Source organism: Panthera onca, chromosome B4 (assembly GCF_046562875.1).
Source record: "Panthera onca isolate mPanOnc1 chromosome B4, mPanOnc1 haplotype 2, whole genome shotgun sequence".
In the NCBI taxonomy this organism is placed as follows: domain Eukaryota; kingdom Metazoa; phylum Chordata; class Mammalia; order Carnivora; family Felidae; genus Panthera; species Panthera onca.
The window spans coordinates 22825808-22851525 of NC_138345.1; the positions used below are offsets into that span (position 1 = coordinate 22825808).

General features: G+C 41.2%; 1 protein-coding gene across 2 annotated transcripts in view; it reads right to left on the bottom strand.

The window, feature by feature from the left end:
- Window positions 1–525: 525 nt before the first annotated feature.
- PRTFDC1 (phosphoribosyl transferase domain containing 1) overlaps window positions 526–25718 on the bottom strand; it is a 99735-nt gene continuing 74542 nt past the window's right edge. Inside the window, exons 4-9 of one of the 2 annotated variants that reach the window (XM_060659146.3) lie at window positions 19674–19739; window positions 8111–8128; window positions 6667–6749; window positions 6150–6196; window positions 2878–2954; window positions 526–1816 (exon numbers count right to left, since the gene is read on the bottom strand). In XM_060659146.3, the coding sequence (XP_060515129.1) occupies window positions 1769–1816; window positions 2878–2954; window positions 6150–6196; window positions 6667–6749; window positions 8111–8128; window positions 19674–19739 (339 nt within the window). In that variant the 3' untranslated portion in view covers window positions 526–1768. The remainder of the gene's footprint in view (window positions 1817–2877; window positions 2955–6149; window positions 6197–6666; window positions 6750–8110; window positions 8129–19673; window positions 19740–25718) is intronic. The other variant, XM_060659147.3, reaches the window with a different exon arrangement.

Below are 25718 nucleotides of genomic sequence, written 5' to 3' on the forward strand. Positions count from 1 at the left end.
CATTCCAAAGAAAATAGTTTAATAAATATTATGGTTAATTTTACCTTCACAATCTAATGTATCTGGGTTTTTCTGGGTCTTCCAATATAGATGTGGTATAGTGGACATTGTATTTAGAACACAAATTTGATAGTTCAAGAAACTGGCCAATTAGAATTTTTAATCTCTAACTTCGATACCGATTCTTCTATGCAACAAAGCTAAAAGGAATTCCCTTTGCTGGTTGCTCACTTGGGATATCTGGGTGTGGTTTATTTTCTTTGACTGAAACAAAGATATTCAGGAAAATCTCTTACATCTAAAATTCTTTGTCTCACAAACAAGCTTAAGGAGGGGGAAAAAAACAGTAGATCAAGTCTGCCTTAATCATTTGCTTATACTGGTGCATATATTGGATTTTTTCCAGTTTCCCAAAAATAAAGCCACAGGAAAGACATACGCAGTGACATATTTAAGCTACTGGCTCACACACATTCTAAGGGCTGAAAGTATATAAAGGAAATGAAGGCAGAAGAAAAATAGCAGTTATGAAATGTAACAAGGTTTCTTATTCTTTATTAGTTCAAAGGAAGCTAGAACCTGATAACAATATGCCACATATTGTTCAGAATCAAACAAAGCCTGCTTCGTTATTTATTTTGCATTTTATCCTTTTAGGAATGAGAAAAAACAGTTCTATTGGCACTCGAGTTTATTTTCAATTAGAATCCCCATAAATTAGAAAACATCTCATAAAACAATGGGAATGGAAAAAAAACGTTACTGAGAAAAAACTTTAAGTGTGCTTGTTTTCTGTAATGCCATGGGTCATTTGATAAGTCTTATGAGACCACTCCAAAAAAAAAAAATTCAACCTCTGTGTTCATGTTGACGATAATATATAATAGCGTCTTGTCCTTTGATGCAAATAAGAGGAAAAACTCATACTTACTTAGCTTCGAGAATTCAACCCCTTCTCCCCCCCCCCCAATTCTGCCATTTGCTCATGTCCCACAAGAATAAAAGGATGCAGCTTAGAAACGAGAGCCTTGCTGTCATTGTATTTTTTCTAATTAAAATTCAGAGTATTAAACACAGTTGAGTACATCCATGCATACATGACATACCGTTATCACATACCGGAAGCTCCGATCAAGAGCACTGAGCAAAGGCTCATTTCATAACATCATTAAGATTCATTATACGCTACAGTTCAAAAAGGGTTTGTCAAAGCAAATAGTAATGGCCTGCCAGAAATGCACAAACAAATTTATATTAAATTGTCCTTTCCCTCCTTTTTAAAGTATGGGAATCTAGTCGCATTCCCAGTATATGGGTTCAGAGCTTAACTTAAAAGGTTTTCAGTTTTCAGATTGCAAAACATTACCAAAATGGAATATTGAAAAAAAATTAGGTGAAAAATATTTGAGTAACTAGGTGGGGGTATAGTAATCAAGCATAATGACTGCATTGAAATAAAAAAAAAAGGGAAAGTTCAGGAGTGTGAAGGTAGATAGAACTCATGAGTCACAACGCAGAATATTTAATTTGGAACAAGTCAAATAAAAGCATTGCTTTTTTTTTCTTAAGAACCTTTGGTACTCTATGTTACACCTCTGAAAAGAAAGCTCTCTCATTAAAACATCTTTTTTTTTTTTTTTTTTTTTTTTTTTTAAATATATCCTGCTGAGTGAAGGTGCCTAGGGAGACAAACTTCACATGCTGGCTTTCTGACTGTAGTCCGTAAGTATGATGTTATCCGGAGATTCGACGGTGAGAATTTACTTCTTTAGACTCGATACTTTTCTTTGCCATGTTCATTGATCACACATATGTGCTGAAACAATAAAGGATTTATATGCATCGGTTTCTTAAAATATGAGGTGCAGAAAATGTAATGCAGTGATAACAGAATGTCATCTTGTAATTGGTTATTTTTCACTCAAATATATGTGTGCATTTATGTGTATGTATGTGTGTGCGTATACACACATATACGTTATGGGTGTGTATACACACACATATATACACATACATATATATGTACATATATGTATATATGCACATATGTAAAAGAGACCCATTTGAATGCTTGGAAAAGTTTCCTCGTTGCTCTGGTTTTTGAGCCCTATTCTGAACGTGGCTCCCCAGGTCTGTAACAACCAGAAATGCTGGAGGAGTGGTATGGTTAGCCATGGTGGAGATAGAAGTCTCCACCTAGTCAAATTACAGCCTCCAGGGAGAATGGAGAAACGGCCATGGTAAACACAACATTGACTCTTACTTGATCCTTTTTAGGTAGCAAGAAATGTGTCAGGAATATTTTGATTGCAAGGAATAGGGGGGGAATTGGACTAATTAAGCAAAAAAAGGGGGGATTTATTGGTAGGATAAGGAAGTAGCTCACAGAATCAAAGGAAGAGCTAAGCAATGATGCGACTGGAAGGAGGGAGCAGGGTAACTCCTGACTCCAGCCCATGGTGCTTGTGGGTATGCTCTCTGGGGCCCTGCTAGTCAGTGGTAGAAGGCCCAAACCCCTTGGTTTCTGTGAATTTTGGTTTAAATTTCTCATTCTTAGGAGGGAGAGACACGATTGGTCCACTTTGACTAGGATGCCTACTTCTAGATCATTCAACGTGGGTCGGGGGTCACACAGCTGGGGGTCTACGCTGGGTATATGTGTTGAAGCCATTTCTCCAAAAGGGGGATAGTTACGAACCGCATGCAACTGTGATTGGGATTCTTAATGCAAAGTGCCCAAGATATTCCTGACACATTTCTGACACAGAAGATACTCAATAAGTGGCAGCCATCATTACTACTATTTCAATAATGTGTTAAATTGATGCTGTTAAATTCTTGTGCAAAGGAGGGTAGGGATTTGCATGCATGACTTACATTCAGATCTCTGAAGTATTCATTGTAATCTAAGGCATAACCCACCACAAACAGATCTGGAATCTCAAATCCAACATCTGAGTAGAGAGGGGGAGGGAGGAATAAAATTTAGATAACATAAGTAGATAAGTCACCATAAGCTATTGTTGGTACTTAAACCGTGAAGACCTTTCATTTAGGCAGACGCAAGTGGGAAAAATGATAAGCAATGCATAGGATGGGCCCACTGGGACCTGGACCAGAGTGACCAGCCAGGGAGACAAGGTAAACAAGCAAATATACTAGGAAGGATGGCTGCACGCCTACCGTACCGAGCTGAGTAAGGGCTCAGCCAGCCCAGTGGATAACAAGAAGTATGCATGACTTAGTCATGTAGCCCCACTGTTTCCAAGTGAGCGGTATCCAATGACACAATGCCAAAGGAAACACTTTGGAAGCATAAAGTGCAGTTCAAGCAGAAGGTATTCCAAAACTGTGATATGTGACTAAGTGCATGGACTGTTGCAACTGGGAAGCGCTCCTCCCACTGTGCCCAATGTCCTCAACGTGACAAAGGGCTGGAAAGCAAAACGTGGGAGACAAGATGAAGTAGGATTGTTCCGTTTGAGAAAGAGAACGCTAAGGGTTATTCTAACCCGAGTCTTTGAATCCAGGATGCAGATGATACTAATTAACTTTCTATCTGTATTGAGGGAAGAATGGCAGTGGATTTAAAGGCAATATGAGGTACTTAGGCTAACCAAGGGAAACATTTATTGAAAGGGAGATGATTTTTATTGAGAAGGATCCTTAAGGAACAGGGAATAGCTCTCCTTCCTCAGAGGTCTTGAAACAGAATAAATGTGCCTCTGGTCCAATGAGTTTTCAAACTCTTTCCAATTTTTTTTTTTAATCTTTATTTTAATTACAGCATTGCAGATGAAAGATGTACTTGCTTACTTTTACGAAGCCGTACTTTGGTATAGCCAATGGTCTTACAGCACGGAGAAAGTTATCTTTCTGGCGACTACTCCCAACATTTTTATCCCTATTGACCAGAGATGCTTTTATATGGAGAGAGCAACTGGTTCCTGCTTGCAGAAAGTGCTAGAGGGGAGGGACTTACTTTCTAGCAGATTGCATTATGTGTCACTGATAGAAAGCCCAGTTGGTCCTTGCAAACTGCCAAGGTTGCTTGAGAAAAATAATCAAAGAGGAGAAGCAAGAGTGGAAGAAAAGATGTCAGAGCATATGAAAGATGTCATTGAGCCTATGGGAAAGAGTCCATTATGAGAAAGGAGGAAAAGTACCAAGCCTCAGAAATCCAGGAAGAAGAAACAGAGATTCGGAACCAGCTAAAAGGATATCAGAAAATCCCAAAGAACCCTGGTTGTAACTACAATAATGACTTTACAGTGACTAATGCAATCTCTACAGCAGGCGTTGCAACTGGGACTGGGAAAAGCCAGTTCAAAAGGCCAAACCTTCAGAGCTATCACGGGGTGAAAGAAGGACATTGGATCAGTAGATCAGGGGACCGGTTAGGAATCAGAGTGACCTATCTCTAGCTGGTAAATGGGTGCAGTCCCTACACTTCTATTTGCAATCGTTACTTACAGATGTAGTGTAAGAGTAAGGGCAGTGACTGGAACCAGACTGCTTGGGCTCAATACTGACTCTACCCTTACAGCAGTGTGACCTTTGAAAGCTGTTTAACCTTGTTGTGTCCGATTGCCTCATCCATAAAATGGGCATAACAATAGCATCTCCTTTAGAGGAATGCTGTGAGGATTACAGGGGTTAATCTCTGCGTAGCTCTTAGAAGAGTGTAGGTCACACCATAACCTCTCACTAGTGTTACCTGCTAGTATTTTATTAATGTGGCTGCCATAAATGACACACAAAAAATCTGTAATTATTTGGATATGTCTGAAGTGAATGTCTTTCAACTTCAGTTAAAATCTTATCTATACGGGGGTGCCTGGGTGGCTCAGTCGGTTAAGCGGCCGACTTCGGCTCAGGTCATGATCTCGCGGTCCGTGAGTTCGAACCCCGCGTCGGGCTCTGTGCTGACAGCTCAGAGCCTGGAGCCTGTTTCAGATTCTGTGTCTCCCTCTCTCTGACCCTCCCCCATTCATGCTTTGTCTCTCTCTGTCTCAAAAATAAATAAACGTTAAAAAAAAATTAAAAAAAAAATCTTATCTATACGGTATCTTACATGACATCCTTAGAAGATTTCTGTTTACTCACTTTGCCTAACCTTACTGCATCCAGATTATATTCCTTAAACCAGTAATGGGACAGAAACATCTGGCAAGAACTGATGTTGGGTCTACCTGCCCAGAACCGATGTCTAGATTTAATACATCCAGCATAGGAATGAAATTTGTTTTTAGAAAAAAGAGTCACTGGCAAAATGTCATTGGCACACTACCCATCCATAGTGTGCCTCTCTTGCTCTGGTGTTTTTTCAGCTTGCTGATGAGGACTGTAGCCAGATTATCCCAGGGGCTTTAGAGCAAATGTAAGTTATAAAAATCAAGCTGAAGTCTGCCTATGCAAGTGAAAAAAAAATTGCCTCTCATGTTAGAATAATAAATAATCAAGCTGCTTGCTTATTCTTCCTGGCATTGGAATTAATCGCATTATGGGGAGGAGGGTAGCAAAGTGTCCTAGCTGAGGAAAGTCCTCCAAAACACGGGTTTGAAGTCACGTGTGAAGATGATATCTGGAGCTATTTGCTCTGCTAATTCTCTGTGTTATTGAACTTTTCTTTGGAGGTGATGGGAGGTGTCTCAGATTTCCCCTTCTGTGTTCTAAAATTCAGGCTTGCTGAAGGGAGGCATTGTGCATTGTCTGGTGACAGGTCTTGGAGGCAGAAAGGGAATCCTTCTAAGCCTTTACAGTGCCTTCCCCATGTCTGACCGATAGGGGCAGTGGCGGAGGTTGGGATCCCGTGTGCCAGCCAGTCCCGTGGGGTCAAGTCTCCCTCTATCCCTCGCAACCAATTAGCTAAGTCCTTTGATTTTAAGGTGCTATGGAAAACCTAAAACTAAAAATATCCAATGCACAGAGTTTCTGTGAAAACCGCAAACTGGAAAATTAAAAACCCTTGTTGTAAAGGGTTCTTTCCTCTTGGCAAGGCTGGGGAGACGTCGGGAGACTCGTGGGACTATCAAACCTTCATAGCTTCAGCTTTATGTGGAATGCTGGTGAATAGGAAACAGAGATTCTTAAACATGAAACACCACCACCCGCCAGCCAATCAACCAACAAAACCCAGAAGGACTTACAGTCAGGTCTAAAGCCATCACTTCTAGGTCTTCTCTTCACCAACAAACTACCATGAAAAAGAAAAGAAGGTGTTTAGTGATCCAGATATAACTTCTGTGAATTCCAAATTCAAAACTGAACATCATTAAAATATGTATTCCCTGCCCCCCCCCCCCCTCCCCGAGCATGTGGAGCACCATCACAGCCTTCTAATTCATGCTCCTGCCACCACGGCACCACATCAGTGATTCTAGATAAAAGGGAGAGGGACACTGGCACCAGGCTCAGCCAGCTGCTCCTGGAAGCAGCTAATGGAGGCACAGACACCCAGCAAAGCGTGCCTTCTTCCCCTTCCTCTCTCTCAGGCTAGTGGTCAAATGGGCTATTTGTTCAGTGTGGTCAAACCATAACATGCCAGGGCAAAGGGTCACTGGTTTGGAATAGACTGCTCTCTTTGGAAACGGCGTCCTGTGTTAGCATCCTTCTGCGGCTGATTTAGAAAGACAGAAGCAACAATGATGTGAATGTCCTACTCACCTGGCTACTTTAATCATGTTGGGCTTGTATTTCTCTATGCTACTGAGCAGCGCCTTCATGGTCCTCCCCGTTCCAACAACATCCTTTGCAAAGAGGACAGACAAATTCAACCTGAATGCATTTGGGCAGCATAATAGATTTTTCATCCAGACAGATGACTGTAGTCCTTATTAATAATGCATCACAATCAGAACTGCCATCAAATGGAGTAAAAGTAGGAAGCAGAGTTGGTTATATTTTTTAGACAGGTGCCTCTCTGTGAAGCTGGGTTTAGGGGAATATATTGGTGAATTATTTCCTCTTGGAATCCTTCAGCTGTGTTGAAAGCTAAGTTCGGCCTTTGGAGAGCATGTGGGACTCCTTACTGAGTACATTTGGACTTGTGCATGCACATTCAAGGACTAAATTTGGCCCTGAGGTTATGCGCAACACAATACAGGATGCATGAATTTTCATGGACATGGGATGTACATCTGAATACACTGAATGGATAAACACCTCCCCCTTGCCCTCCCCAGTCAATAGGGGATTCTATGGCTGGGAAGTGAGATGTGTCTGGACGGCAGCTGGTGACAGCCTGTGAATTCTGAGGGTGCAAGGCTGCAGTGAGCCTCAGCTCATCTCTGCTGATGAGCTGCTACACAATTAGAGGAGAATGGGCAGCAGAAATGCATTGTCCTTGGGACAGAAATCAGCTGTCAGGAGCTGATTATCAAAACAACAGGTCTGAATTTAGCCAGGGTTGGGCAATTCGTTTGGCTAGAGGGTCTACTTCACGGGTGATGCCCGAGCCAGGACGACTGCAGATACATATGGCACGCACAGCCGATTGTGTAACAAAAGCTTGAAAACAGCTCCCTTGAATTTTTGCCAGCTGATAAGACAGGCGTGCTCTTGAAGGAAAAGTGGCCATTTGCTGAATTAGTCCACTGCTGCTGCTATGGGGCCCATTCTCCTTTTTTTTTTTTTTTTTTTTTTAGCAGAAAAATTAAATTCTCACCTTCTCTTGGATTGCCATTTTAAAATTGATTGTGTTTATCCTTTGGTTGCTGAAGTCAGAATTGTTTGAAGTCATTGGAGGTCATTAGCACAAACAATGAATCAAGGGTGAAAAGAGTTCAAATCCTGGTTTTACTATTAAACACATTTGGTTGTGTTGGGCTAGTTTCCTCTTCTGTAAAAATGCCTGACTTGCAACTAAGTATAAGAACCAATTCAGACATAAAAACGGATAAAGTGCTACACAACTATTACCGCAAAGCTCTTTTTCTAAATTGTTTCAAGCCACTGATTCTAGTTGGTTCTTAGGCAGTAAATTCGGAGAGCCATGTGCACGGTGGAAATTCAACAAATCCTTGACCAATTTGATAATAAGTTCTATACTTCGAAACTCACCATTAGATTCTTTCATCTAACAAATACGGGTAAGGAAAAGTCAGCTTACCTCAACAATGAGGACATTCTGAAATTAAAAACAAAACAAAACAGTTATTTAGAATATGATGCAAATCTGGCTCACAAGAGAAACACACATTTTTGCTTAAAGTTAGGAATTTCACAATTTGCTGAGCTGGCCCTCCACCATCCATCTAACCCAAATGCTTGGAGGTAATCTGCGTATTCCAGATTCATTCGAACACTCTCTCGGTCATTACCGGATGCTGCAATATTGGTGTCTACATTCAAGGGAGCAGCAAGGTCATCTCAGACCCTATGCCCTGTCTGAAGAGCTACCCACAAGGTCATCCCAGGTCCATAATTCTGGCAAGCAGCCCCATCCAGAATTCTTTGGTATACAAAGTGTACTAAGAGTTTACCAGGAAAACAAGCCACATAAACTACATTGTTAATGAAGACAGTACTCTGCAGAAGAATCATGGACTCTGCCGGGGGCAGTCCTAACCCTGCGTCGCCACCAGTCATTGAGGATTCGGTATTTATTCTCAAATTTTCAACCTTGAGGAAGGGGTGGGCCAGAGAGAGTGCTGTGAAGTGCCTGACTGATGTTTTTAGAAACATGGTTGGGTTGCTTGTTATGTGCTCTCGAGGCATACCTCTCCTTTTCCCCTAAAAACATTATGTTTCATTTCAATTCCTGTTTGACACCTGCCTGCCCACTAGATATAAACTCCATGAGGGTAGGAATCATGTTTGTCTTGCTTACTATTGTATTTGCAGCCCCTAGCATATATACCTGCATATAGACGCTCGGTAATTTATTGAGTGGAGGAATAATAACCGATTATACTGGTTAATTAATTAAAACTGACCAATGAAATGGATTTGTAGTTACATGTCAATACTATCTCACCAAATTAAAATGTGACTGTGCTGATATGACATTGCAATGAACTAAATGGTGTGGATATTCCCTCAACATAATGTCTTTCTTTACATAACTCTTCATTTATCCCTATGATTCATATAAGACTTTAAAAATCCTATCAAGCCTTCCACCTTAGAAATCTTACTTATGTCTAATGCCAAAGAGATTTAAGTAATGAAAATGTTAATCAACCAACCCAAATCACATTACTTTATGTGTCCAATGCTTCTTAGAAGGAAGTATCTTTCTAGAAGTGATTTTCTCCCAGGTATAGTATTTTTAGTCATTAAATGCATTACAAAATCTTGGTTTTATCATTAAAATGTAAAGTTATCATGTCCATATCCCCTAGCCTAAGGATCACAGGAACAGAGAAATCCCCTTGGTATTCTGAGCACATTTGCTGTGTTCTTAACAATTAACCCGTAACAGTTAGTTAGGATGTGCATTTTTAGTTTGATTGACGCTTACCAACCATGCCTATTAACCAACCTGAATACTTGGAGAACACTTGGTTAATTTGATTCCTTAGCTCATAATCTTTTTTTGTTTCAATCTAATAAGGAAAGGCCTTTTAAAACTCTGTTAGTCTGCATTCTTGCCTAATTAAATAAAGTGCCCTGAACATAATTAAATCTGTTTTTTAAAAGCTTAGAACCTTGCAAAACAAGAGTCATCTTTGAAAACATTTAGCTATAACTATAAGATACAGCGGTGGCTGGGAAGTGAGACTTGAATGTATGTACTAATCCAGAAATATATTGTCAAAATTACTTAAACATATTTTAAAAGCAAGGTAATGCATATACGTGTTCAAATCAAATAGAAAAGTCAAAGGTTTTCTAAATGTTGATGTGCATCTAACTGTAAAGTATTTAAAATGCTTATGCACTTTATGTTAAAGTTATCATGGCATTCTGTGTAATGCATAGCCACAATACTGTCACAGCTAACAAAAATGACAATAATCTATTTTGTTTTTTCATTTGATCCAGTTTTATACAGTTTTATACATTTGATCCAGTGACATACACTGTATAACTTTAAGGTGTATAGTATAATGCTTTGACTTATATACTATTACTAAATAATTACCTAAACAAATTTAGTTAGCATGCATCATCTCATATAGATACAATAAAAGAAGAAAGCAAAAAAGGGAAACATTTTTTTCCTTATGATGAAAACTCTCAGGATTTATTCTCTTAACAACTTTCCCGTATATCACAGAGCAATGTCAGCTACAGTCATGATATTGTACATTTCATCCTTAGTACTTATTTATCTTATAACTAAAAGATTTTACCTTTTCACCACCTTCCCCTGATCTCCCTGCCCCCCACCCCTACCTCAGGTAACCACAAATCTGATCTCTTTTTCTATGAGTTTGGTTTTGTGTTGTTTTGTTTTAGATCCCACATGAAAGTAAGATCACACAGTATTTGTCTTTCTCAGTCTGATTTACTTCACTTGGCATAATGCTCTCAAGGTTCATCCATGTTGTTTTAAATGGCAGGATTTCCTAGTTTGTTATTCCAGTGTGTGTGTGTGTGTGTGTGTGTGTGTGTGATAACTTCTTTACCGGGCAATAATTTTTTTAAACGTTTATTTATTTTTGGGGGGCAGGGGCAGAGAGAGAGAGAGAGAGAGGGAGAATCTGAAGCAGGCTCCAGGCTCTGAGCTGTCAGCACAGAGTCCAACACAGGGCTCAAACGCATGAACCATGAAATTGTGACCTGAACCGAAGTCAGATACTTAACCTATTGAGCCACTCAGGCGCCCCTGGAAATAATTTCTTAATATTATATAAAACCTAGTACATATTTAAATTTCTCCAGTTATCTTTATTTTTGTAAGTTTATTTATTTTGAAGGAGAGCAAGCACAAGTGGGGGGAGGCAGAGAGAGAAGGAGAGAGAGAGAGAGAGAGAGAGAGAGAGAGAGAGAGAATCTCAAGCAGGTTCTGCACTGACAGCATGGAGCCTGATGCTGGACTCCACCTCACAAACTGTAAGATCAGGACCTAACTGAAATCAAGAGTCGGATGCTTAACCAACTGAGCCACCCAGGTGCCTCTCTCCAGTTGTCTTTAAAATGGCCTTTGTTGCTGCTTTGTCTAATTGAAGTCCGTGCATTGGGTCTTTAATTCTCTTTTAATTTAAAATAGTCTCTCTTACTGTACTTCTATTTCTAAATTTAAAAATTTTAGACATTATTTATTATATTATATAATGATGAGAATTTAGTTCTTAAAATTTTTTTTAACATTTATTTATTTTTGAGAGAGACAGAGACAGAGTGTGAGCATGGGAGGGGCAGAGAGAAAGGGAGACAGAATCCAGAGCAGCTTCCAGGCTCTGAGCTGTCAGCACAGAGCCTGACATGGGGCTTGAACCCACAAACTGCGAGATCATGACCTGAGCCAAAGTTGGACACCCGACCAACTGAGCCACCCAGGCGCCCTGAGAATTTAGTTCTTATACACTATCTCACTTCTTTTTTCCATCTCCCAGTGCAGATGTTTTGTTATGACTGTATCTTTTTGTACTGCTCACACTTTCTCCCCACTGCAGAGTCAAGTAGAGTACTATGTTTCCTTTTAAAGTTTCTTTTCTTTCAATGGTTTTCCTAGTCATCATTCAGTGTCTTAAACTACAATAACCTTCTCTTCTCTTCTCTCCTCTCCTCTCCTCTTCTCTTCTCTTCTCTTCTCTTCTCTTCTCTTCTCTTCTCTTCTTCTCTTCCCTTCCCTTAACTTCCCTTCCCTTCCCTTCCCTTCTCTTCTCTTCTCTTCTCTTCTCTTCTCTTCTCTTCTCTTCTTTTCTCTTCTCTTCCCTTTTCTTCTCTTCCCTTCTCTTCTCTTCTCTTTCCCTTCCTTCCTTCCTCTCTCCCTCCTTTCTTTCTTTCTTTCTTTCTTTCTTTCTTTCTTTCTTTCGATGATTATTATGAGGAAAACATTGGTTAATTATGGTTTAACTATATTTCTCAAAGGATTTTGGAGGATTAAGGAGGCTAAGTGGGTTGATAACATCTGTAACAACACAAAAACTTTCTGAGTTGTGTACAGTGTTTAAAAAGTAAAATTATTTAGTGGGTTCACAAGTGATGGGCAGTGGAATACTGATATAAAAAAATTCCTATTGAAAGGGAGCTCAGTAGAAATTTAGAATTCTTTAGCGACTTAAATAGAGCAGTCATTACATATATATTTATTTTCTTTTACAAAACACCACACTGTGTTTTCAAATTCTTTCCTTAGTAATATGTGGATTTACTGTCTGGATTGTTAGTGGCCTACCTGTTGTATGAAAAGCTCACCTCCAAAAAAGCAATGTGTTTAGTACCATTTTGGAAGATTGCCATACAAAACAAGTAGCCCAAGAGTACAGAGAAAGTGACCCCAACTTTGGAAGAATTTTCACTAGTGTCTAAGAGAACTAAGCTCTTTAAAATTTTTTTTTAACATTTGTTCATTTTTTGAGAGATAGAGACATAGCCTGAATGGGGGAGGGGTGGAGAGAGAAGGAGACACAGAATCCAAAACAGGCTCCAGGCTCTGAACCGAGAGCATGGAGCCCAATGTGGGGCTCAACCTCACAAACTGTGAGATCATGACCTGAGCCGAAGTCGGACCCTCAACTGACTGAGCCACCTAGGCTCCCCAAGAAGTAATCTCTTTAAACTTTAATATGTCAGGATAGGCTCCACAAGCTAAAGGACAAAGACAAATTCATCTTTATAACATGGAGACCAGTATGTACAGGTGCTGAAGGAATGCCTGTGGAACAAATGAACAATTTTGATGTCATTTCTTTCTCTAGTTTATTATTCTTTTGACACATCTCCTCCATTTTCCCCCCCTCAACGATGTACAATTCCTCCTTAACTGACCTATCATTAACGTGTACTGCTTTTAATTTTGCACCAAGAAATCTTCTAAATTTCTCCCCATCTGTTTTTTTGAGTGGCAACCTTGGAAATTTTTTAAAATAATTTTTTAAGTTTATTTATTATTGAGAGAGAGAGAGAGAGAGAAAGCACGTGGGGGATGGACAGAAAGAAAGGGAGACAGAGAATCCAAAGCAGGCTCCAGGCTCTGAGCTGTCAGTACAAAGCCCAACACTGGGCTTGAACCCACACCCCAGGAGATCATGATCTGAACCGAAGTTGGACACTTAACTACCTGAGCCACCCAGGCACCCTGCCTTGGACATTTTTTCAGAGCACACTGTGGCTCCTAAGCACTTCCAATCTGATACCTCTGATTACTGAACCACTTGCTGTCTAGGCCATCTCATCACACCTAGCTCATCTCTTCCCAGAAAGTAAGTAAAGTTTGCAACCTGGGGACCGTGGGCAAAAATTCTATGTGGAGTCTCTGGAGTGCATCCTTTCTTTGCTATGGTGCCATCCCAGGGGAAGCCTATCACCTCAAGTTCCCTGAAGAAAAAGAAAGGGAAGAAGAAAAAGAAGAAAAGAAAGAAGGAAGGCATTATACAAATTTCAGTGGTTTTTGTAGATAGATTATTCCCACTTTCAGTCTTTTAAAGTGCAAAATTATTAGCACAGCACAGTCTAATCTTCGGCAGCATAGTTTTGTGGCTATGGTCACGCTGAGCGGAGGGATGGCAGTAATGATGATGGGCTCATTGTGGGTGCTGAGCACGGGTACAAGTGTGAATATGAACCCCAGGGAGAAAGGAATGTAGTTCAGCATTTCACTCTATGTGATAATTCCCAAAATTGCCAGAATCATCAGTTGGTGGGCATTTCCATTATTGTTCTCAGCCTAGTCAGATGCAATAAAAAGGAATGATTTAAATAGTTAAGGCAGCCAAGGAGGAAATTTGGCAGGTTCTGATGCTTCATTCTGGCATTTGATTAGAAACTTATTTGGTGGGGGAAGGTGGCACGTCTCCTGAAATCTTGCACTTAACCTGCACATCTGTGTTTTCTTGTTGCCAGATCTGGGTCTGTTTCCATGCATTTGGTTTTATTCCACCCCTTCCAGAGATTTCTCTTGAACATGAATAAAATCTTCTTGCTTTAATGGATACACACATTTTATGAAGTGCCAGGATTAAATCAACTTTGAAAAAAAATCAGCTAGAGAGCACGTTTTGCAGACAGCTTGCGCACACCGAGGAAAATGCTTTTAAACACTGTAAGTTGAGGCCATTTAACTTAATCATTGAGTGTTCCCTTTATTCAAGAGCCATGACCTATTTAGAACCATGACTCAGCCAGCTTCCCTTATGAGCTTCCTTTTCTTTGCTTTAAAGAAAAGAAAGAATGGAGACAAGAAAGAAAAGAAAAAAGAAAGAAGGAAGGCAGGAAGGAAGGCAAGAAAGAAAGAAAGAAAGAAAGAAAGAAAGAAAGAAAGAAGCCATGAAAGAGAAAGGTCCATGGGGGCTGTACAGTGTCTCTTTTCCAAATATTTTAACTCACACATCTTTAGAAAATTTAAGAGGTTATGTAGTACAGTTATGATGCTTATAATGTGTGGAGAATCATACAGGTGAGCTATGTCCCTGCGTTTTTAAAAGTTCTTTTACAAAGAAATTTGTTTTTTTAAAAATCTCTTCTAACCCTTCCTTCTTCATTCATCATTTAGTTCTGCTGCTGCTCCCTTGGACAGTGCTGTGTCTTCTGCAATGTTCCTACTTTGCTCCTATGGTTCTAGTGCTCATGTCTGCTCAACCCACATGGCCTCCTGACTAGTTTCTTTGCCTGGAGTCTCATTCTCATCCTCAGTTATTCTATCCTCTATCAAATTTTCTCAAAACACAACTTCTTTTTTTTTTTTAAGTTTATTTATTTATTTTGAGGAGAGAGAGAGAGAGAGAGAGAGAGAGAGGGAAAGCACACATCAGGGAGGGGCAGAGAGAGAGGGAGACAGAGAATCCCAAGTAGGCTCTGCACTGTCAATGCAGAGCCCGACCTGGGACTTGATCTCATGAACAGTGAGATCATGACCCAAGCTGAAATCAAGAGTCAGATTCTCAACCGACTGAGCCACTCAGGTGTCCTGCAAAACACAACTTCTTGATGTCACTTCTGCTCAAAAACCTTTGCAACTCCTCTTTGCTTTTCTGCAAGCTAAATTCTTTGTTGAGATATTCAACATATTCTACAAACCAAATCCAATTTGCATTTTCAGTGTCTTAAAGTTGTTTCTCTATTTTGGACTGATTTCCTCCAGTCACATTGGTCTGCTCTTGTCCTCTGGCTCTCCCATTTCCCTCCTTCATCCTTCATTTCACGATGCTCTTCTCCCTTTCCTGTGCTATTCCCAGGCTATCTAGTCCAGAGTAAAACCTCAGCCTCCCCTTGTGAAGACAGTCACAGTCCCAAGGAATCATTCCTTCTTTGGATTTCCTTAAGCTCAAGGAAAGAGTCTCGTGGGGAAAGATCCCCGCAGCTCTTCTCTGAGTGCCAAGCATTAAAAAAAGAGGAGTGCTCAAATTCATGGCAGAGTAGTAATATTAATGGAAAATTCAGCTTAAATATAAATTTATTGACTGAAGAAATCACATGATTACTATACAAGGGCAAAGTCAGATGATGATCTATAAGAGCCCTCTACCCTATGCAGGTGTTTACAACAGCTTGACTTCCTTCTACAACCATGAGAAAAGTAAGCACTAATTGTTGGGTGCCTTTTCTTTTTAAGTTTGTTTTCTGCCCTCAGCTGTCATACATTCTGCATGATGGAAAGATTCTGGAGGGCCTCTGAGACTTATTTTTAAAGTTCTCTCAAACCCTTCATGCATAGCCTTTCTCTGAAAGGCTGAAGAATGGGTGAGTAGATCAGCCATCATCTGTTTAAGGAAAAGGAAATTCCAAAAGTTAAGTGATATTGTTTTCCCTCCTCCACACTCAGGGGGACAGCATTCACCAACCCAGTCCCCCCATCTTGAATCTTTTGTGACACCAAAGCCCTTCTGTTTCTCGAAAACAAGGTGCCCTCACTCAACACTTTTCTCATCCAACCTAAATCAAACTAGCTGGCTGATGTGTCCTTTGGTGTGGTTGGATGGGCTTCTATTTACCTGTCCTTCTGCCATGTCCTCCTTTTCCCAGACTTCATTGAAAAGATTTCTGATTTCTTTCTAAGAGAAAGAGGAGCCTTCGCTCACTCAGTCACCAAATACTTATGCCGACCTGTTGGCTAGGCACCGTGCACAATGCAAGAGACAGGATAGTGAATAAGATAAGCAGGGTCTCTGCCCACCTTACGCTGACATTCTGGTGGGGGAAATACACACATCAGAAAATTAGCCTTAAAGTAAACACAGCAAATGTTGGAAAGGGCTTGACCTGAAACAGAGTACTAATATAGAGATATAATGGGGAAGGTGGGGACTGTGTAAGGGAAGAGTATGTGCTCATTTTAGACAGACTCAGGGCAGGCCTCACTTATATAAGAGCCATTAGGCTGAAGCCTGAAGGATAGGAGGAAAATAGATTTCGGGTTGGAGGCCACAGCTTATCCGAAGTCTTGGCAGGAAGGAGCTTAACCAGTGTGGCTATAACACCGTAAGGAGGGCTGAGTGGTATATGATGATGTTGGGAGGGAAGCAGGGCCAGATCACACAGGTCTTACAGGCTGGGAGAAGGAGGTTGGATTGTATTCTCCGGACCTTGGGAGTAGGATTCCCAGATAAAATACAGAACACCCAGTGAAATTTGAATTTCGGATAAATAACAAATGACTTTTGAGCTTAAGTATGTTCCAAATATTGCATGTAACATGCTTATACTAAAAGTGTATTCATTGTTTATTTGAAATTCAAATTTAACTTGGCATTCTGTTCTCCATTTTGTTTTTTGCTAAGTCTGACAACCCGGAGAGGCCACTGAAAGGTTTTCAGTAGGCAAGGGGTGTGACCCAATTTGTATCTTAAAAAGATCCCTTTGGCTGTTGTTTCTTGGAGAATGATTTGGAGGGTGGCAAGAATTAAGTGAAGGTGGAAGTTCAGGGAGACTAGTTAAGCTACCATAGCTTCCTGGAGGAGGGATAGTAGCAGTCTGGCCCTAGAAGACCTGTGCTTCTCAAACTTTAGTGTGCAAAGGAACCATCTAAGGATGTTTTTAAAGTGGGTACTTCATTCGGAAGATCTGGGGTGGGATCTGAGATACTGCATTTCTAGTTTGCAGGTGGTGCTGACCTTGCTGGTTCCCAGACCAAAGGTCAGCAAACTACGGCTCATCAGCCCAATCTGGCCTGCTGCCTATATTTGTCAATAAAGTTTTATTGAAACAGCCATGTCCATTTGTTTCCATTTTATCTGTGGCTGCTTGCTGGATTCATGCTATGATAGAGGGTTAAGTAGTTGCAACGGAGAGGGTATAGCCCACAAAATCTAAAAACATGTATGACCTGGCCTTTCCCTAAAAAGTTCACTAACCCCTGCCCTAGACCACACTTTGCTACTGCAAGAGTCTAGAGTCGGGTGATTACCATGAAGACAGAGAGACGCGGACAGATTTAAGATTCATTTGAGAGCACTGAGCACGGTCTACACTGGTTCATTAAGCACTCCCTTCTTCTGATGTGAGCCTAGGTGCCCTGAACTTCATAAAGATGCGTAATCTTTAAACGTAAGCTGTTGTGACAGTTGAGAACTTGGCTAATCAATGTTGATTCATCTTAGAAATATTTACTCAGTGTGTTCTAAGCTCAAAGGATTCTACGTGGCATACATTTAAACATATATAGAATCCATCTATGCACACATAAATGCAAGTAAAAAGATACCGTGAAATAGCACCTGGTAAGCCGGAAGGATCATTTGTCACACGAGCAAAAAACAAGCTGACTCCTGCTTGTCCTTAGTGCCGGCTGGTTTTCCATCTCTCCTACCCGAACTTCCATAATCCCTACTTTCTCATGGGGAGGGGTGGGTCTTTGTAGTAATTCTGGGAGGGGATACTGAGGCACAGCACTATCACCCCTCCTATTGATTCCACCTCTAGTAAGAAACTTTGCCCATCCTCCTCTCTATTTTTTAAAGGAACAGAGTATCTGGTGCTCACCTAAGAGGGAGATTACTTTAAAATGAAAAAGAAGGGGCACCTGGGTCGCTCAGTCGGTTAAGCGTCCGACTTCGGCTCAGGTCATGATCTTACGGTCTGTGGGTTCGAGCCCCGCTTCGGGCTCTGTGCTGACAGCTCAGAGCCGGGAGCCTGTTTCAGATTCTGTGTCTCCCTCTTTCTCTGACCCTCCCCTGTTCATGCTCTCTCTCTCTCTCTGTCTCAAAAATAAATAAATGTTAAAAAATTTTTGAAAAAAAAATAAAATGAAAAAGAAGATGATTTTAGAAAGCAGGAGAGAAAAGTCACAGTTTTATGCACAACATTTTCTTGGTATTCATTGAGGATTCTTAGAATTGCTACTTTGACAGACCCCGTGGTAATTCCCCAAGGCAAGATGCTTGTGTAACGTCGCACAAGGCACGGTATTTCTCTTGTGTCGTAACACCTGTAAGGCGATGTCCTACAACAAAGTACTAAAATGACTTCTCATTTAAAGGCCACTCCGCAGTTGTGAAAAGTTGTGAATTTCTGGAAATTGCTTGGAGCATTTTAGCTTTCCAGGATGTTATTTTAGGTACTGATGTAGTAAGGCCATCAAATGGTGGTCTAGTGATGCATTAACATCAACAAGTTAATTCCAATTTCTGTGCAACATAATCTCCCTCTAGATAGTCGTGTCACACTTGGATGGCTACTATGTTATCTTCAGAGTAGAGGGAAGTAAGCTGGTTTGGAGTTAGAGTCCCTGCAGCTCTCTAATGTTCCCAATGTTATTAAACACATTTTTATTAAATGTGCCTGCTATTCCTTTTCCCCATCCGGGCATTGCATAACAAACAGTAACAACCACCAAAATGAGAGATTAAACTTGTGTAAGAGACTGATCCATTTTATTCGGAAGGCTGAAGTTGTTCAGGGATAATGAATACAAGATATGTCAGGCAGCAGCCGCTGCTTGCTTTTCAGAGCAAAACTTGGATCTCAGGTCGCATTTCCACAAAGGACATCCATTCCACAAAGGAAACAACTCTTCCTTCCAATGTATGTATTTATGTCAGAATCCAAACAGATTTTCACTTAATTTTTAAGCATTGGCATGTTTGGAACTCCAAGTTCAAAGTGGCGGTGTCTGACCCATGATCTAATGGATTACATTCTTTTGCATGGGAGGAAAAAGGCATGGGGCTGAAAAATGTGCTCTCTAGAAACCTTTCTTTTATTCCCTCCTTAAATTTTAAACATTTTGGCAAACCTGTTTAAATGTCTTACTGCAATGCCGAGATGCTGAGGCATAGATGAGACAAAAAGCAGACGAATAAAGGAAAAAGCTTCCTTTTCAGGAGGGATCGGCAAGAGGAGAAAAGGAAGCAGGCGGGAGTGCCCAGGGATTTATTTTGTAATAGGAGGTTGTCTGAAATAAGATTGGAAGGAAGGTTGGAGATCTGGTGGGCATTGGGTCCTGGAAGCATTATAAAAAGAGTGTTTTATAAGGGAGAAATCATTAAAAGGATTCACACATCCATTTGCATGAATTAGCAAACCCGGGAGAGTGTCTGAAATGCATTGCAAGTGCTGACCTGAAATGAAGGTCACTGATTTCCCCATGACATCAGTGCTTAGGGAGCAGAGTTACATTAACAAACCTTTCCAGCCAGTGTTGAAAGATCATTGCCTCCAATTATCTGCATCTCGCCCATGGACTGGTCGTTCTAAAAAAAGGGAAGATAATATTTCACTGTACAAGAAAAACCTTTACAGCACATTTCCCCCCGCCGTCTACCCAGCTAGCGGCTAGACTGCGCCTTACAAATACAGCACAAATAGCTGGTACAGATTCCTGGTTGCCCGTGGTTACCGAGAGCCACTCTCCTGCTACTGTGCTGGGGACAAAGCATTCTAATGGCTCCGGGAGGGGACAGACTGTGTGGAGAGGGGATGATAAAAGGAGTGGAGAGAAAACAAATAAACCTAATTTTGGAATACAAAAATGATGGAAGGTGCTTGAGCCTATACTGAGGCAGATGGAATTGGCGAAGGCAGTCATGCTCCTGGACCTCCCTGGGCCGAGGGGGCTACGGGATCCCCAGAAGTGGGCCGCACATTTGTCTGCTGTGCCAACAAGTCCCAGTCCTAGCCCTCAGCGGGGAGCAATCAGACAGTGGCTGAGCAATCAGTTGAGGCCTCCTCTCCTCCTACCACACAGATCCAGCCTCTCTGCTGACGTTGAGGGCAATTCTAACAGCTCACAGATCAAGAACTATTGCATTTAGACCTTCACACATGAACGAAGAAGCCTCAGGAAATTTCTACAGTCCCAGGAATATGTTTAGGAGACTTTCACTCCAATTCCTTCAGAGGTTATGAGTACTCACTTTCATGAGGTTTATATATATATCACACATTGTCCTGTGCTACTTAAACCTCTCTCTCTCTCTCTCTCTCTCTCTCTCTCTCTCTCTCTCTCACACACACACACACACACACACACACACACACACTAGACTAAATATGGATTGTTACAGAGTGCATATCACAACAAAATAATACAGAGGCCAAACAGGAAATAGAGCAGGCCGCTTGTTTTCTAGCCTCACTGCGAAAACACCCTACAGACAGTGGCTTCATGACCAAGCAAGAATGCTGTAATGTTGCAATCCCTTCCAACAGCAATCTAAGGGAGAAGACAATGGTGCAGGTACCTTGTGCATGACGTGCCGAACCAGGAAACATCTCAGGTCGCTGCTGTGAACCGTTGTGGCTTTTGCCAGTTCAGGGTTTTCCTCCCTTATTCTGCCTCTTTCACGGAGGGTGGGGGGCATCATTCATTCCTTATGGCTCAGGTGGGGCTAGGCCTTTCCTATGTAAACCAGCTATGCCTGGTGCTACATGCCAGCTACCGAAGCCAATTCTGTTCCCTTAGGGATTTTCTTGGGTTGGTTTGAATTGGATTCTGTCACTTGCAACAGAGTCTCTATCTAGGCATTGACATCGGTCATCTGGGAAGGCGGAAAGCAGCCAAATAACCAATATAACAGTTTTGCCAATGAAGCAGGTTTGTCTTTTCACCTTACTGCTCAAGAGAGGGGAAAATAACCTTAGAATGTTTTTACTTCCACTTGGTAAAGCATTCACTCTGTACTGCAAAGAAGTAAAGAGAAAGCCCACCAAGTAGATAAATCCAATAATTTTCTTCTTATGGGAACTGATCTCAAAAGGAGAAAGTCAAAGAACGTCCAGAATTTACTGATCTTCTGCTGGTTTCGAACAGGCATATATAATCATGTATTCATAAGCAGTCATGCAGTAGGTTAGGAACTTGTCAAAAATGTCAAAGGAGGGGCGTCTGGGTGGCTCAGTCGGTTGAGCACCCTACTTCAGCTCGGGTCATGATCTCGCGGTTCATGGGTTTGAGCCCTGCATCAGGCTCGGTGCTGACAGCTTAGAGCCTGGAGCCTGCTTTGGATTCTGTGTCTCCCTCTCTCTCTCTGCCCCTCCCCCACTCATGCTCTGTCTCTCTCTCCATCTCTCTCAAAAATGAATAAACATTAAAAAAATTAAAAGAATGTCAAAGGAGAAGATTCTCTTGTTACTTCTAGAGGTGCTGAGATATAGGAGTAAACGTAGGCGGAATTTCTGCATAACAGACTCAAATATGTTGTTAATAGCAGCAGGAAAAATAAAAATTTCTGTATCCCTAGGGGACTGAGATATGCAGAACTGGACCCAACTACTAAACCACAAAGTTTAATGTAACAAATGAGATTTACACTCTGCCAGATTGGAGCAAACTTCATAATAATTCTACTCTTACCATCTTCATTCTATTGATTAAAAACAAAACCCCCACAATATATCAGAAAGCTAAATACTATGCTATAAGTCACATATTCAGCATGTTGCCAAGAAAATCTTATTTCAGATTGATGTACTTTTTTTTTTTTAATTTCAGAAGGCCTTAATTAGAGTCCATGTTTATAACATGTTTTTATTATTAGATCTATCCTTAACTCATCTGGAACTTAGGTCTTCCAAGTATGTGTATAGTCAATTGTCCCAATACCATTTATTGAATTGTTTTTCCCCAACTGGTTGGAATGTCATTTTTATCATATCCTTCATTCTCCTATGTGAGGGTCAGTTTCTATGCTCTTCTGTTTCATTAGCCTAAAATGTCTATTTTAACATCTAAACCATACCGTTAAATTTTTATAGCTTTTTATTATGTTTTGATACGTGGTAAAGAAAGTTTCATTTTTGCGTTCCTTTAAAAAAAATTGTCTTGGCCACTTTTTTTTTTTTTGTCTCAGCTACTTTAGTACTTTTATTTTTTTAATTTTTGAAAAATGTTTATTCATTTTTGAGAGAGAGAGAAAGCGTGCGGGGAAGGGGCAGAGAGAGAGCGGTACGCAGAATCCAAAGCAGGCTCCAGGCTCTGGGCTGTCAGCACAGAGCCTGACGCGGGGCTCGAAACCACGAACCGTGAGATCATGACCTGAGTCGAGTTGATGCCTAACTGCCTGAGCCACCCAGACGCCCCTGTACCTTTATTTATTTGCCTATCTGCTGGGCTGTTATGAAGATCAAATGAATTAATATAAACTGGACATTTAGAACAGAGCCTGGCTCAGTAAATGCTGGATGTGATTCATTTTCCTCCCTCCCTCCCTCCCTCCCCTCCTTCTTTCCCAGGAAATGGTCACTCCTCAGTCCTCTCTGGTACACTGGAGTCTGGAGCTCTCCTGGTTTAATGACTCCGGCAAAGAAGGCTTTTGTGTCTTGCTGGGTTGAAGAAGGCAGCCTAGAGGACCATCCTCTCCATTCATAAGCTCCCCAGCACCCTGCTGCCTGTAGGGCATTCCTTCTTCACTCCATCTTCTAAGAACCTAGCTACTAACTTGTAAGCCTTTCAAGAATTCTGTGGCATGAATCCTGTACTTCTCATTGACAATTCCCTCTATAGGCATTTGGATTTTCACTTTCACTCTTCAGCTGAGTCAGTGCCCTTCCTTAATCAGTTTTGCCTCCTAAAAACCACTGACATCTCTTGCCCACTGAGGTTGTCTCCCCCTTTCTTTGTCCTTGTGGGGAAATACTTCATTCATTTCTTTACTGGCATTTTGGTGGGGTTTTAGGGAGGAATAGAGCTAATTGTATGCATCTAATCCACTGTGTTTAACCATGATATTTTTCTAGCAGTTCAAAAGCATCCTTATATTCCTAGGATTGATGTACTTTTTAAAGATGTCATTGGTTTTGATTTGATAATATTTTATTTAGGATTATTGATCTTATCTTCATAAGATTGGTTTATAGTTTTTTTTCTTTTTCTTTCCTTTTTTTCTTTTTTTACCGTTTATTTTTGAGAGTGAGAGAGAGCACAAGCGGGCGAGGGGCAGAGAGACACACAGAATTCAAGCCAGTCTCCAGGCTCTGAGCTGTCAGCGCAAGAGTCTAACGGGGGTTTGAACCCACGAACCGTGAGATCATGACCCGAGCCCAAGTTGAAGCTTAACCAACTGAGCCACCCAGACACCCCAAGATTGGTTTATAGTTTTAAGGCAAATTTATACTAGCCTCATATAATGCACTGGGTGGTTCTTTATCTTTTGTCTATGCTCTAGTAAAGTTTGTATACCAATGGATTGATTCGTTTTGCTGAGGTTCTGTAGAGCTCAGTGTAGGTATTATTTAATCCCCAACTTACAAACAGGGAATCTGAGTACTGAGTGTTTAGGTAACTTGACCAAGAGGAGCTGCTAATAGGTAAAGGGACCCAGTTCAATCCTAGATTGCCTGGCTCCATATTACTCTGGTGTAACCTATCCCTGCCCCACACCCCCAGTATCCCTAGAAGAGAGAAGCACATAATTGGTCTTTGAGAGGAACCTGAGAAGGGGTGGGTCCCGCTTATAATAATGAAGTGAAATACATAAGCTGCCATGGCCAAGGGAAGCCGACATCTTGGTAAAAATGCTGGCAGCCATTACATACCTTTAAAGAGCCAAGGAAATCTCTGACATTTAGTCCAGGGTTCCTTGGAAGAAATATTCTGGAAATCAGCTTGGCCTGATCTCCAGGCACAAGAGCACACCCACACAGCCCTGCAGGTGTGGCGATTCTTCGTGCCACAATGCCAATGGAGACTTGGCGCTGCTTAGATAACCTTTAGAAAAAAAGCATTACTGAAGAAGAATAAATATCCTGAATTCCTGCCCTTTTGAGGAACAGGAAGTGGAAAAGTAAGGAAAATAAATAAACAAAAGAACCACTCTCTAAACCATTCATTTCCAAAGTCAGAGACACTTGTTTCAAATTCTGTGCAGGCAAAAGCTTTCTCAATATTCTCAGCTGCCATCAATCCCTTAACTTTGCTTTCCCCCAGTATTAGCCTGACCTTTCCTCTCAGCTCTTCTGTGCCCTATATTAAATGGATTGAGATGCAAAACAAAAAACAGAAATAGTTCATTATAGGAGTTTTAGTGACCAAGCTGGAAAGTTTCTTATTAAAATGGTGTAAACCACTAAAAAAAGCTTTTTTAAGTTTATTTATTTATTTTAAGAGAGTGTGTGCATGCACGTGTACATGAGCAGGGGAGGGATAGGGGGTGGGGAGAGTAGGAATCTGAAACAGGCCCCACGCTGACAACGCAGAGCCAGACATGGGGTTTTGATCCCCTGATCTCCCTGATGTGAGATCATGACCTGAGCCAAAATCAAGAGCGGGATGTTCAACCAACTGAGCCACCCAAGTGCCCTTATTTATTTGTTTGTTTGTTTATTTATTTATTTATTTATTTATAGCAAGCCAGAGAAGGGCAGAGAGAGAGGGAGAGAGAAATCCCAAGCAGGTTCTGTGCTGTCAACACAGAGCCTGAGGCAGATCTCAAACTCACCAACTGTGAAATCATGACCTGAACCCAAACCCAGAGCCATTGGCTTAACCAACAGAGCCACCCAGAAGCCCCCTAATGTTTGTTTTTTTTTAAGCTCTAACATTTGATGCCAAGTCAGAGAACGAGGGCAGGTGAATTTCTTTCAGTATCCCCAGTTTTCTCTTCAACCAGCAGTTGATGTAGGACAGGGCTCTTCACTGGGCCCTTCAGTCCTTTAAGCTGCCTGTGTCAGGGTGGAGGGGGCAGTGGGGTGAGAGCCTGTGTGGCTTCTGGGCCTCTTGGTTCAAGCAGAGCAATTCCACTTGTCTCTCTTATATCGACTGGATTCCAAGAAAGATGGTGCCGGCAAAAAAGTTTGAAAACCATCATGTTAAGGTTTTCTCCTTTGAAATGGGCTTACATTTTGGTTTTCTGTTCATTTAAATATGCATCTGCTTCTGACATCGTTTGTTTAGTAACTCATTCTTACAACCTACGGGGGGTATGCCGTGGAAAGTTGAATGTGGAGATTAGGTGACCAGGCACCCGGGGTCCCCAGGTCCCCTTAAGGACCAGACTGCCTGGGTTCTGGTCAAAGCTCCACCTTCCATTAGTTGTGTGACCTTGAGGAAGTTACTTAACCTCTCAGTGCCTCAACTTCCCTATCTATAAAAAGGGTATATTAATAGTTCCTACCTCTTAGGATTATTGGAGGACTAAATGAAATCATGTGCTTTAAGCACTTAGAAAAGTGCCTGGAATGTAATAATTAGCAGTACATAAAGTAAGCCCTGCATTCTCCTAAGAAACTTGCAA